This window comes from Anoplophora glabripennis, unplaced genomic scaffold, assembly GCF_000390285.2.
Source record: "Anoplophora glabripennis isolate ALB-LARVAE unplaced genomic scaffold, Agla_2.0 scaffold248, whole genome shotgun sequence".
NCBI classification, from domain to species: domain Eukaryota; kingdom Metazoa; phylum Arthropoda; class Insecta; order Coleoptera; family Cerambycidae; genus Anoplophora; species Anoplophora glabripennis.
This window is the reverse complement of record NW_019416351.1, coordinates 441334-456507: the sequence shown is the minus strand read 5'-3', so window position 1 is coordinate 456507 and position 15174 is coordinate 441334. Positions and strand designations below refer to the sequence as shown.

The window sequence follows — 15174 nt, the reverse complement described above, 5'->3', positions numbered from 1 at the left end:
AATTCGGAGGTTACAGCTGATTTTCAGCTTCAAAACGATACGGCAATTCTCTTTACTATCCGATGGTAGGGTGCAAGATAAGGATAAATTTGTATGTGCTTTTCACCACTGGTAGTAAACTAATCGGTAGATTCCTACGTGACTCAATTTGCGGAAATCCTTAAAGTAGCACAGTCCTATTGATTTCAAAGGGCATCCTCCTCAACTACCTGCCACAAATACTTACACCTCTATTAGGTCCAAGTTGTTCTATTAAGCGAATATTATTATACAAATTCAGAAATTTGCCGCCGGATTTGTCTGAAAATAACGTGGTAGAAATGGTATCACAAATTAGTTTGTATTTATGTACTTGTATTTTAGGAATTAATTTTCTAAAATGTCCCCCATTTTCGCCGTCACTGGCGAACATGATACTCGCTCTTTACGGAGCATTTGCGGTCGGACCAGGAATAAATCCCAAAGAAATAAGGGCTCTTATTTATTTGTCTTCGGAATTGATTGTCAATTTTAAAGCAACTGTTTGTGCATTGTACTCCCGAGACTAAGGATCCGAATATAATTATTGTTTTTCAGTCCTTACATTTTTTTTATTCGTTCGATTTGTTTGTTCTGCCGTATTGCTACGAGGAAATTAATTGGGTATTATCATATCTGCCCTTCCAGGAGCTGATTCTATACCCCAGATTTATTACCTTATTTGGGGTGTATTTTTCTACCTTTCCCGAATTGAAAGAAATAATAAATACAAAGCTCCCGGAAAAATTTATGTTGCCCGGGATATTTATTGCAGCTCTTTGTTTGATGTCATTCGGGATTAATTTTAAAAGATAGAGATACATTGATTTCCCCAATTTGTTACCTTCCTATAAACAAAAAGCTACTGGTCAATAGTAGTAGGGTTATATGTGGACTCATTTTTTTGTTAGATCCCAAAAACTAATTATTAGTCGTAGTGCATATGTAGTTCAAAATCTAGGGACTTTAACCGTAGCGTCAAATCGACTTCTGTCAAGATGACGACCATAAATCAAACAAACATCAACCTCATCATCATAACAAAATTTTAAGTAAAATTAAAACCTACACATAAAACAAAACAAATGGCTGCTGCTGCCGCCCCCCGTAAAGCTTCCGCCTCTGGGGTAAGTGGTCCCCCTGTGGGTATAGATCTGGGCACCACCTACTCCGTCGTGGGTGTGTTTCGAAACGGTACGTAGCTCTGCTTTGCTTACTCACTCGATTTATTCCAAATCTTCCTAAGGCGCTGTGGACATCATCGCCAACGACCAAGGTAACCGCACGACACCAAGCTACGTCGCCTTCACAGAAACTGAGAGGCTTGTCGGCGATACAGCAAAAGCACAAGTAGCCATGAATCCCACAAACACGGTATACGACGCTAAGAGATTAATAGGTCGGCGGTTTGACGACCCCTTGGTGCAACAGGACATAAAGCACTGGCCCTTCGATGTGATAAACGACAAGGGGAAGCCTAAGATCCGCGTCAAGTACAAAAACGAAATGAAGACGTTCTACCCTGAAGAGATTTCCTCCATGGTGCTGGCAAAGATGAAGGAGACGGCGGAAACTTACCTGGGGATGCTGATTTCGAGGGCCGTCATCACGGTGCCGGCATATTTCAACGATTCACAAAGGTATTTCTTTCCTGTTGAGCTAACTCTTTATTTTACTTCCAAAGATGATTAAAAGATTATTTTTACGTTATTTATAGTAATATTTTTGAAGACAGGCGACCAAGGATGCCGGTACCATAGCGGGATTGGACGTCCTGAGGATCATCAACGAACCAACAGCAGCAGCCATCGCCTACGGCCTGGACAAGAAGAGCGATGACGATCGGTACGTGCTGATTTTCGACATGGGCGGTGGCACCTTCGACGTGTCGATACTGCAGATTTCTGGTGGGATATTCGAGGTTCAATCCACAGCAGGTGACACTCATTTGGGTAAAACTAATCAATTAAACTAGCGGATACTTCACCTTATCTTCTGTTATAGGTGGAGAAGACATTGACAACAGAATGGTACAATACTTTGCTGATGAGTTTAAGAAGAAATATAAAGTGGACATCAAGGATAACAAGAGGGCTCTGAGACGACTGCAGACAGCTTGCGAGAGAGCCAAAAGGACCCTGTCGTCTACGAACCAAACTAGCATAGAAATAGATTCCTTGGCGGATGGGAAGGATTTGTACTCTTCCACGACCAGAGCAAAATTTGAAGAGGTAAATTTACAGTTAAAAAAAAATAGGATAAGTCTAGGGATAACGGTCGTACAAATATAAGTGTTTGGGGATTTACTAGATACTTATCCTCAGTATTATTAAAAAAAAATACCTTCGACAAAAAAAATGTCATGAAGATTTAGATTTAGACAATAAGTTTTAACGGACGCCATAACCACCGGTTAATAAAAGATTTAAAAATATATACGTTTACACTGTGCTTATGATAACAGAATTTTCATATGTTTTGCCAAGTATAAGAGGAATTACTAGAATTCATGGTCAAAACAAAAAAATCACGGTCATCACCTCCTATCTCATGAAACAACGATTTTATGACCGAACTATGTGGGACCAAATCTAATATCTCTTCCTTGTTTGTATTCGAACCCGCGACCGACTAATATTGCCCCATGTGACGATATTTGACCGTCTTCAGCTGAACAATGACATTTTTATGAGGACCCTGGAGCCGGTGGAGAAGGCCATAAAGGACGCAAAAATTAACAAAAGCAAAATAGACGAAGTGGTGTTGGTGGGCGGATCAACGAGGATCCCGAAAGTCCAGAGCCTTCTGTCGGGCTTGTTCAACGGCAGAGAGCTTAATAAATCCATAAATCCAGATGAGGCAGTGGCGTACGGTGCCGCAGTTCAAGCCGCGATCCTGTCAGGAGACAAATCGGACGTCGTGAAGGACCTTTTGCTGTTGGACGTGACGCCATTGTCGCTAGGTGAGTCACCAAAGAATAGTTTCATAAGATATATTACGATTTATTTATTATTTACTTTTTTCAAGCATTATGCTATCGTCCGGTATTGGAAACATCGGTAAATTTATAAAAGGATGTTTTAGAACGTCCCCAATCTAGAGAATTCGAAGTAGTAACTAACATGTATCGTCCTCTTCGACTAATCGATACAGCCAAACCCTGCTAAGTCTACGATCGTCGTAAATCTGACATCAATTAGAATTCTATTCTTAGTACGTCCCATTCCTTAGATTCTAACTTCGGCGCGTTAGTTATTAATTACTTCATCGCCTCTCGTTGTTTCAACCCCTTGAGGCGATAGAATTGTAAGTGTCACATAAGTGGCAATGAAAATTACATCGTTGTTCCTCTGTAGCAGACGCAGACAGCACGGATTACCCACTCGACTAAATCGGATGATGAATTTTTAAAGGGCACATAATGAATATCGTCGGAATAGGAGCTAGATAGAATAAGCAGATTCGTACCCGAAAGGTTTAATTTGATGATGTGACCTTTCTTTTGTGTTCGTCTCGATGAAGCGACAAATTTAATTATAATAAAGGAACCAGGAATCATGAATATTTTTCAAGATTTAGCTGTTATGCTTTCTTTAAATAAAACTGAGATTACCTGTTTCTTTTTTAATATATGTATATCCCAATTGGTTTTTGAGTCTATTAAATGAAAATGTTCCGACGTTTTGACCAAGAAAGATTGTAGAAGTTTGCCAGTTGAGTTAAGGGACACTCTGTATGTCGCGAAATTCTGTGCAATTTACCTTGTCGAGCATTAAATCTTATAGTGTATAACAATTTCTAGGCATTGAAACCGCTGGAGGAGTGATGACAGTCATTATAAAGAGGAATTCCACAATTCCAATCAAGCACACGCAAACCTTTTCCACCTTCTCCGATAACCAACCCGGCGTTTTGATCCAGGTGTTCGAAGGAGAAAGGTCCCTTACACGCGACAACAACCTCCTGGGCAAATTCGAACTTTCAGGTGAGCTAAAAACGAATAGGAAAAAGCCAGGGGTTTGGAAATAGTTCTCTGTGATTTACCGCAACGATAACTATGAACATGATAACAGTTTCTGGTGCCCTGTTTGTATTTTAATTCCCTCCTTCGGTTCTAGGATTCCCCCCAGCCCCTAGGGGCATCCCCCAGATAGAAGTAACCTTCGACCTGGACGCAAACGGCATCCTCACCGTCAGCGCGACCGAGAGCGCCACCGGCAAGAAGAGCGACATACGCATCAACAACGACAAAGGCAGACTGTCGAAGGACCAGATCCAAACGATGATAGAGGATGCGGAAAAGTTCAAGGAACAGGACCTGGAGATGAGAGCCGCGGTGGCAGCCAAGAACGACCTGGAGTCGTACCTGTACCAGATCAAAAACCTGTTGAACGACCCCATGGTTTCGTCTAGGATCAGTGACTCGGACAAATCCAAGATATTGAGAATGTGTGGAGAGATCACGGATTGGATGAACGGCAAAGATATCTACACGGAGAAGGAGTATGCTTTGAAGAGGCAGCAGCTGGAGAATCTGTGCAAGCCTGCGGTTTTAAATATTTATGGGAGACGAGGGTCGAGTGGAAATCAGAATGACAGGAGGTTTCCCTCTCCCGGAAATGGTCCAGCCTCCGGTCCAACTATCGAAGAAGTCGACTGAATAATAAGTAACTGTAAACGGTTAATTCTTTCTCATTGAACCATAATTTTTATTAAAAGGGGCTGATCAATTTTGTTCGATTTTTTATTAATTCTCTTGCCGAAGCACTGTTCTATTTGAACTTGGAAACAGCAAAGATGTGAAAATTTTAAATGCCATTTAGGTACCATTTAGACTCTAAAATTAAGTAGACTGCTCAATGTGAAACCCAACGAAGAACTGCCTCTTTTTCACTTCGCTTCGACACGCCCATCTCTTGGGTCCAGACGTTTCTGTTCTTATCTTACTGGCAGGAACCCTGAATATTAGGACGCTTTGGCATAACTATGTCATGTTAATGGTTATCTAATTGACTGATTTTACATTTATCTAAATAATTTTGAGACTAAACTTACAGATAACCCTAGCCTTCCTCTAGTGACTCCGTGTAGCAATACGGGACGGATTAGTCCATCTCATTTAATCTATTCTTGGAAAGTTCGCCTAAAAACCAGCTATTTGACCTATTATTATTTTCCTGACAACATTCCAACAACTTATTCTTGGAATTCCTACGATCTTTGGAATGTATTTTGCGCGTTATTTGAAATATCGATTTTCCTGTTTATACCAGATGCCCAACACATGGCCCCGACAGTCTAAGTGAACTTGTTAAAAAATATTGGTAAATTTCTCCGAAGAACGACGCTAAACCTACTTGAGAGCCCTTAACTTTCGATAATTAGTGTTGACTGAAATATTTTACTTTTTGGCCCATCCGTTCCGAGAACTAATAAATAAATTGCCACGCGTCCCGGCTTTTGTTACATAAGCAAATTCTCTTAACGTCGGATCGAAACGTCGACAAACAGCGGCGAAAACGAAATGAAAGTGTGTCTAGTTGGAAACTCCTAGAAAGAGGATCGCGTCGGGAGTCTAGTCAACTTCCAAACAAAACGTAACGGGGGTCTGGCGAGATTGGCAATCAAGAGCTGGCCTCGTGGATTCTTTTCTACTTTTCGACAGTGCCCCAACTTGCTACACTCTCGCGTCCCCATTGTTGTCAATCTAAATTGCCCGCTTTTATTTGATCCGAGCGCCGATATTGTAATTTCTGTTCGTGAGTTTGATAAAGTGGTTTTATACGCTTTGACGAACGGAACGAGCGGAATGTTTTTTAATAGCGTCGCGCCGCCGTGCTACCGTCGCGTGCAGACGGACTCGGCGGTCGGTAATTTCCTAGTAAGAGGCCCATAAAGCTGCTTGAGAAGCATTTTTTTCACGTACGAACGTCTCGGATTAAATCACCGGGCGTCCAATGGAAATCAAACATGTTAAGTCGATTTAAACGATAAAAAATTATTGCCGTGTCTTTGCCCATACGTTTGCGTCCGGTAAATATTTGTTTCAACTGACTAACTGGTGCAGCGATTAACCCCAGTGTTCTGTGGTGACATTTATTTCCCCGACTTTTACCGTTTAATGCTTTGTTAGCGTTGTTCGGGACGTTACACCGAATGGAAAGATATTTATACTGATTATACATTGAAATAGTGCAGGTTTTTCACCACATGCTTGAATATAATAAAAGAACTAATAGAACATTCATATAGGTCCATATTTTTTCATGATGAATTCATCAGAAAGAAAATCTAGTCTCGTTAATTTTGTCAATACACTGCATCGACCGAAAATCATGTTTCATAATTAACGTGACAGTTTGTTTTCTGCGCGTTTACCATACCGTCATATCATACCACGTGCGAAGTCAACTGGCAGTAGCGGCTTTTCAAAGGCAATACGCCTTTTTAATAGAACAGGGGAGGCTAGCCTCCGCTATACTTCGTAATCGTTCGGAACAGGATCGGATTTTGCTTAATTTAAACTGCTATAGTCTTTCCGAAGTCAGTTGAACGTGTATAAAAACCCCTAGCGATAAAATGTAATGAGTTTCATAGGCGTCCCTAAAAAATTTTCCTTAAAGATTTCCCCTTCTTGTGTTTAACAGTGGCGTGCATGACCTTAACAGGGAAACGGTGACAGAGTACTCGCATGCCACTGAGGTTCATTTACCGTAAAAAAAAGTTACGACGTCGTTCGTTGATTGTATTTTATAGTGTCCCACGGAATGCGGAATGAAATACTAGACCCGCAGGTACACATACTTCACATTAGGTATTTCGAGCGGCGGGCGAACGGAAAGCGGTAAACGCAGTTTACGGTGAAAGCGTTTACTTGTAATTTGAAATATAATCGTCACAATTCCAGATTATGATTAAGCGATGTTTGTGGTTTCGGTTATTTAGATGTCGGTTTAGGGAATAATTACGCATAATGTCTAGGCAATTAATGGGTTTTGCTCTAATTCCGAACTTCTATATCGCTGTGGATTTACTTCGCCTCATCTGCCCCCTAATTATGTTCTGGGTGAAAATGAGGAGATAGTTCCCTATTAATTGGATGTTAATAACTGCGTCTAGTCTTGTCTGGCTCTATACCGAGCGTTTCGAAGGATTTCGATGAAGAAAAAGTAATAGTTATTTATTGTACAAGTGTTTTAAGTAGCATTTTAGGGACATACAGGGTCGGAAAGTCCCCATGGTTCATCGGCCGTTATAAGAAGTGGATCTTATTTGTGGAAGGGCGAAATGGGCGGTGACTATTAGACGCCTTCATTATAGCCATCTTTCTCTATCGCACGGATTTCTGTGACTTACTTTATCGCTCTCACGTAACGACCACCGATGAACCATGGGGACTTTCCGACCCTGTATGCCAATTTTCCACCAATGAGCAGAATTCTAAAAAATCAACTTCATACATAGTAATACATAATTTTAATTATATATCTTGATAATAATAATGCACTAATAGACCAGGGTCGATAATTTTTGAAACCAAAAAAAATTATAGTAGGATGAAACCCATTGGAAAAAAAGAGAATATAACAGAAATGAAAGGAAAACTAATTTACGGGCGATCTGAGGTCGGGAAGGGGAAGGGGGTGAGTTTTTAAGGGTAAAAAACGGTTTCCCTTGATTTCCAGAAAAACTACAAGTCTTATGGAAAAAAGTTAAATGGCAAAGTTGTAGGTAATAAAAAGATCTACAACTTTTGTATTTACACTTTTTTCACATAACCTCAAAATTTATGTGAAAAATTCAAATAACCAAGTTTTTGGTTTTTTATTTTTATCTTTTACAAACAAATTTTTTTTTCACGAAATTTGGTGAAAACTTACCTATTTATGTCCCAAACACGCTGTAATTTTTTTGATTTGAAATATTTATTTTTTCACCTTATTTTTACTTAATATCGAAAAAGCACCCTAATTTTCAATCGAAAATTCTCACGTCAAAATATCTGCTTTTTTAAAAACGTCGGTGGGCTTTTTCTTCGTTGAAATCTCTACTTTCTGATGGTGTAAAAAAATATATACATTACTATGGTAAGTTTTCTCAGGAAATGCAAAGAAACGAACTAGAATCCGAAAATTTTTTTCTAATCATTATGTACAATTTTGAGCTATTTATTAAAATTTACACTTTAATTACTCGAAAAACGTAAGATTCCATGTTACATTGATAAACAAAAAAATTACAAGTCGAAATATACTATTATAATTAACAACCAAATAAGTTAATAAAGTTAATATTTAATAAGACATCTACAATATTTTGAGAAAGTTGTAGAATCTTCTTTCGTTTCTTTGCATTTCCTGAGAAAACTTACCATAGTAATGTATATTTTTTTTCACCATCAGAAAGTAGAGATTTCAGCGAAGAAAAAGCCCACCGACGTTTTTAAAAAAGCAGATATTTTGACGTGAGAATTTTCGATTGAAAATTAGGGTGCTTTTTCGATATTAAGTAAAAATAAGGTGAAAAAATAAATATTTCAAATCAAAAAAATTACAGCGTGTTTGGGACATAAATAGGTAAGTTTTCACCAAATTTCGTGAAAAAAAAATTTTTTTGTAAAAGATAAAAATAAAAAACCAAAAACTTGGTTATTTGAATTTTTCACATAAATTTTGAGGTTATGTGAAAAAAGTGTAAATACAAAAGTTGTAGATCTTTTTATTACCTACAACTTTGCCATTTAACTTTTTTCCATAAGACTTGTAGTTTTTCCGGAAATCAAGGGAAACCGTTTTTTACCCTTAAAAACTCACCCCCTTCCCCTTCCCGACCTCAGATCGCCCGTAAATTATTTTTCTTTTCATTTCTGTTATATTCTCTTCCTTTTCCAATGGGTTTCATCCTACTATAATTTTTTTTCACTTTTTACCATTTTTGAAGGCTTAAGCACTGGTCTATAAACCCGAACCAGATTCAGACGTTTTGTCATTACACATATGCGTGGTAGTGATGTATGGTTAATCTACGGCGAATGTCAGCAAAAGTCTGTAGAGGCACCGCATCATTATGTAGAACATTTTCCAATGAACGTCCATCCTGAGACGCTAACGAGTCAACGTTTTTATTATTTTTCTGCTCAACGCTTTTTCCCAATAAACAGGGTATAAGAAATTTGACTGCCATTACTTCAACATGAGTTAGAGTAATTATAAATGAACAAAAAAGTTGTATATTACAGGGGCGTAAGATTAACTACTATATATTTTTTTCACTTTTTACCATTTTTGAAGGCTTAGGCACTGGTCTATAAGATAAAAAAAAATGACTTAAAAAAGTAATAAGTGTTCAATATGACCCCCTTTAACAGCTCAACATTTGTCGATTCTAGAGATATCACCATCAGTCACCGCTTTTGCTATTTCAGCTGCAGGCAATTCACGGAACGCTCTTCGTATTCGAGCAATCAAATCCTCTTTTGAAGCAACGGGTGTAGAATAAATTTTTTGCTTTATTACTCCCCAAACATAAAAATCTAATGGAGTGAGGTCGGGAGACCTCACTGGCCAATTCCACGGGCCTAGGCGTTTCATCCATCTATCTTCAAACATTTCAGTCGGCTGTTGATCGATTTGATTGTGACAGTGAGGTGGAGCCCCGTCTAATCGATACCAACACTTCCTTAGTTGGTCTAAAGGTATATCATCTAGAAAATCTGCCACAACCGTTTGCAAAATATTGAGATACCTGTTGGCATTTAAATTTTCTAAATTATTCGGCAGATGTTACGCGTTTCGAAAATGATGGCAACAATGCTACAAGGGTTGTTAAATGTGACTAAAAACTGCTAACCGCTTCAAAACAACAGCACCCATTCAGCGCCCGCCGAAAAATCCAGGTCCCATTCACGGAAACGGAATTTTATTCCGTAAAATAACTTCCGAGAGGCATTTCCTCGGCAGTGTAGGATAGATAAAAACTACAATATCTATTGATGAAGTAAAATCCATCAATTTATACTTGGGTAATGGAGGACGAGAGCTGGCGCGGCACTAGTGGGTCGGAGTAATGCCGGAAAATAGAAAAGAATCCATGAAAGAGGTTCTTGATTGCCAATCTGGCCGATCCTTGTTACATTATGTGGAAAGTTGGCGAGACCTTAACACGAGTTTTTAAGTTGCCAGGACTTCTAAGCCAGATGGAGGTCATTTTATTCCTTTGCCCGGTGCTGTTAAACGGATGGCGGCTTTAATTTAATAATGTCGCAGAGAATTATTATAAGCCGTAGTCGAATCGCGGAATATTTAATACTTCCCTGGAAAGAGTTCCCTGAACAACTAAACCTTATAGTTTTAGTTTCATTAACGCGACAATTTTCAGAACATGAAAACTTCCAGCTGTTCCTGTGGAATAATAATAAACTATTCCTTCTCCCACACAAGCCCTCTACAAATACTATTTCCGAAAACTGCCATAAAACGTGTTTTTGTTAAAGTGGTACCTTTTTATTTAAAATATACGGTTCCATTTAAAATTTTCAGGTTGACCTCTAAATGACCTGGAAGGTCAGGGTCAAGGTCACCGTTGGATTAGTCACTCAAAACCCTGCAACTTTTGTCCTAATCATTTTTTTGTTTGGGCAGCATTTTCTGAGATAGAGGGGGGGTTCCAAACTTTTTGAACACCCGTATGTATTTGAATGTAGTTTATGCTTCTTTTACGAATTATTTACTTGAAAATATATATTTGGGGCGTTCCACGCCAAATCGGACGGTTCGAAAAATTTTAATTTTCGATTTCCTTAATTTTTTAATGTTTTTTAGTACCCCTCAAAAAAGCCTTTCTGGTAAATTTTCAGAATTTTTTGATTACTTGTTCAAAAGATATAAAATTTTCAAAAAACGCTCTTTTTTTTGGTTTTTTGATCATAACTTTCTTAATAATAGTCCAAATTAAAGCTTTTTTTATAAAAATATTTGTTTTTAGATGGCCTTTACAGATAAAAATACAAAAGAAATATTCAGTGTTTTTGATTAAGATTTTTAAGTTTGAAATTTTAAATCGTGTTTTTGAAAGTGAGTGTATCTTTCGATTTTTGTGAAAATTTTTTATTTCAAACTACTATTCTTTTAACAACTTTTAGGACCGGTCCGGTCGTGGGCCCTCCATAATTACTATTTTTTTTTTGATTTTTGAAATTTAAAACAAAATTTTTCTCTATAAATCATTATAAGTACCGATTTTTGTATACCCTTTTTTACTTATTTTAAATTAATATTAATACTTTTTAATTATTAATAGGTGTTTAAAATCAATAAGTAAACGTAGTCTATTTATAAACAATGATAACAAACGTTTTTATTTATTTTCGTGTTCTTTTAAAAATTGTTGCAAAATTATTTTATCAATTTTTTTTTGTTGCAAAGTATTTTTTTTTATTTAAATAATAGTATCTTTATGAATTTCTATTCTATTTAAAAAGAGTCGCACATCTTATGATTATTATTGATGTCAAATTTTCACCTGAGAAACACTATTTAGATGCAAAAGAAAAATTAAATTTGCGATACAATATAGGGACCCAAAAATTTCATTCAATCATTCTAAGGAGCAATGGAAATATATTAGGTAAGGAGTATTCTAGTTTACAAAATAATATTTTGTTCCTTGGAATGATTGAATGAAATTTTGGGTTTGTTTGGGTTTGGCTGTATTGTAACGCAAATCTAATATTTTTTGCATCTAAATAGTGTTTCTCAGCTGAAAATTTGACAGCAATATTCATAAGATGTGCGACTCTTTTTAAATTGGATAGAAATTCATAAAGATACTATTATTTAAATAAAAAAATACTTTGCAACAAAAAAATAGCATTGATAAAATAATTTTTAAAAGAACACGAAAATAAATAAACACGTTTGTTATAATTGTTTATAAATAGACAACGTTTAATTATTGATTTTAAACACCTATTAATAATTAAAAAGTATTCAAATTAATTTAAAATAAGTAAAAAGAGAGTAGACAGTGACAAAAATCAGTACTTATAATGATTTATAGAGAATTTTTATTTTACTTTTCAAAAATCAAAAAAAAAATAGTAATTATGGAGGGCCCACGACCGGACCGGTCCTAAAAGTTGTTAAAAGAATAGTAGTTTGAAATAAAATATTTTCACAAATCGAAAGATACACTCACTTTCAAAAATACGATTTAAAATTTCTAACTCAAAAATCTTAATCAAAAACACTGAATATTTTTCAAAGGTATGATAAATCGATTACCACATGTCGAACGAAAATAACACACGATAGAAAAGTGTTTTTTTATAAGCAAAAATTGTAATGTCCGACAAAAATATATCCGCAAATCGTCAGTCCGACAAAAAAAGATGGAAAAAATTTCGTAAAAAATGTGCACATGTATTTATAAATTCTAATAAGGTATTTTTATGTATTAAGTACAATTCCATATAAATATACAATACAGGGTGTTTCAGAAAGACCTCCCGTAAATACAGGGAGTGAGGCCGACAAAAAATAAGAATTTTTTGTCATACGAACTATATGTCTATCTCTCTTGTACAATAGAAATTGGAGCCCAAATGGTAAAAAACCTAACCTTAAAAAAAGTAGCACTTAATATGTAATAGGAATATAGCAGAACTAGCGCCCTCTACTATATATACACAAAATAATTAGACCAGCGTATTTGGCATCCTTAAAAACCTGGGAATACAAAATTTCATAAAAATATTTCACACCGTTTGGAAATTTTCATATTATTTAAAAAATTTTATTTTGTCTCTCTGTATCTCGAAAACAAGAGGAGATTGTTCATAACACAAAAACTAATTTTTTGTCGTACTATCACCCCCTGTATTTACGGGAGATCTTTTTGAAACACCCTGTATATATTTTTCGTTTTATTCTTGTAATTGTAAATCTCTTATGCTCAATTTAGCCAAATAAATATCGAGAAAAGAATTAAACGATTTCAAAAAAGTATGTATGGTGTAAAATAATTATGCACAAAAGTTTTGGGATTTTTTTTAGAAGAATAGGAACATTTTTGTAAAGAAAAATAACAACCGCGAATGAAAACTTGTATGAGAAAAATGGATTTTTATATAAAGTATAATATTAATTTATTTTTATTTTATTAATCATCTCAAAAATAACTTTATTTGTATATAACTTTTAAATTTTTAAGCATAAAATAAGCAATATTATAATTATTTATTTGAAACAAATAATAATTTACATAATAATAATTAATAACCATTTATAAATATGAAATTTTTGGAGTGAAAAAATTAAATTTCATCACGATTATTGATTTACTGATTTTTTAATAATTTGCGGACATTAAATCGTCGGACACTCATATCACTATTTTGTACAGTAAATTTAAAACTGGAAAAAATGAAAATTAGATATGTGGTAATCGATTTTTCATACCCCGTGAAAATTCCGATTTCCAGCTGTCGGACTGACAAAACGCGGCTTGAAATTTGTCGGACAACAATACTTTTTGACTGAATTAATTATTTACAATTAATTTTACTAAAAATTACCTATGTGGTAACTGATTTTCAATACCCTGTTATTTTGGCATGTTTCAACCGGTAGACACGTCAGTGTCGGAAGAATTTTTGGAAATTGCCATGTTTTTGGACTATTCCGAGTGCAAAAGCGGAGGAATCGAGAAAAGTCGCAGAGGAAAAATGTGGTAGACTCTCGTCAAAACGAAGCTCCTCGGGAGTTAAAAAGTATGTGGTAATCAACTTTCCAGAGGGGGGCTGTACTGTGGACTGTATTATTTACAAAATTAAAGATAATTGTACAAATTTCGCAATTTTTGATGACGATTCCAGTAAATTAAGAGTAACTGATTTTGCAGTTTGCGCAACTTCACTAATTTCATCGACTTCCATTGAATTTTCATGGAAAGACATTTTTGTTGTACAAGAACGATCGTAAAATCACGCGCTGATCACAAAATTGTCGACATCTGTCGAATACCCCTCAACGCTTACTTTTGCGTCAAAAGTCGCAGAAACACTAGACGTTTCTTTATTACGGTTTCCATGGTAACTAAGCGAGCGTTTTGGTTCGCTCGCTCCTCGGAAAAGTGTAACTTTGTACCTTCCTTTGGATGCGCAAATTTGTACTTTTCACTCGGTTGTAGAAAACGACTTTTTTGTTCACTGTAATGCGGGTTATTACCGAACAGAATCCCTGAATGAAATATCTCACCTGAAAAACGGTTTCCGCTCCGATAAACCTGTTGAGAAGTAAGCGAATTTCCCGGCGTGCCGAATCGCAGTCGCATTGTGTAAATATCGGAATTGATTCGTTGCAGTTTTTAAAAACGGCAGCTAATTACTTAACCGAAGCGGATATGAAGTGGCCTGTCCGGTACAATAGAGCGTTTTCTAAAGAGCCGTTCAGCCCCCACGACGCCGTCGTCGTCGTTTGGACTTATACTATTTTATTGGAGCAGAACGGTTGTCAGTGGAAGGAAATAATGCAAAGCGACGGAGGAGACAAACGCGAGATTACAGCCGAGGTTGAAAAATGTGAATGTGGGAGTAATATCCGGAAGTTTTGTGAGGCTGAAAAAGGGATAATGAAATAAAAGTTGGTGGTTGGAAAATAAGAGTGGGTTTGAACATGAACATGAATGCCTATAATACAATTTAACCTTACCTGAATTATATTGAGGTTAGGTTGAATTATTTTAAATATAAAAAATCAATAATCAAAGACTGAAAAAAAATTGGAATTTGAGGTGCTTTTATTTTTTTTATATTGGGCTCCTTATGTTTTTTCTTTGATAGCAAAGGATCCAAAAAATTGATCAGAAAATAATATTTCCATTTTTTTGTAGCTTTGGTGCGAAAGTGCTCACAGTATTAAAAACAAAAACTTGAAAATTATTACAATGTTTAGATTTTTTAAAACATTTATTCTGTATCTGCATAGAAATGAAAATTTAATCAGAATAAATTAGTACTATTAGAATTTTGCCAAAAATTCCATATTGTTCAAAAAAGCATCTTCAAAATTTGACTGATTAAAATTATTTTTTCCAAAATATCTAAGAAATATCGGGAAATAGTTTAGACAAAATTTAGTCTAGGTCATTCTAAACATA

The 15174-nt window shown here is 35.9% G+C and overlaps 1 protein-coding gene across 1 annotated transcript; it reads left to right on the top strand.

The window, feature by feature from the left end:
• Window positions 1-1359: 1359 nt before the first annotated feature.
• LOC108908620 (heat shock cognate 71 kDa protein-like) lies at window positions 1360-4678 on the top strand. Its single transcript, XM_023454211.1, has 6 exons — window positions 1360-1658; window positions 1750-1970; window positions 2023-2249; window positions 2689-2980; window positions 3821-4003; window positions 4137-4678. The coding sequence occupies exons 1-6, from the start codon at window positions 1375-1377 to the stop codon at window positions 4676-4678; spliced, it is 1749 nt and encodes a 582-aa protein (XP_023309979.1). The 5' UTR covers window positions 1360-1374.
• Window positions 4679-15174: the final 10496 nt, after the last annotated feature.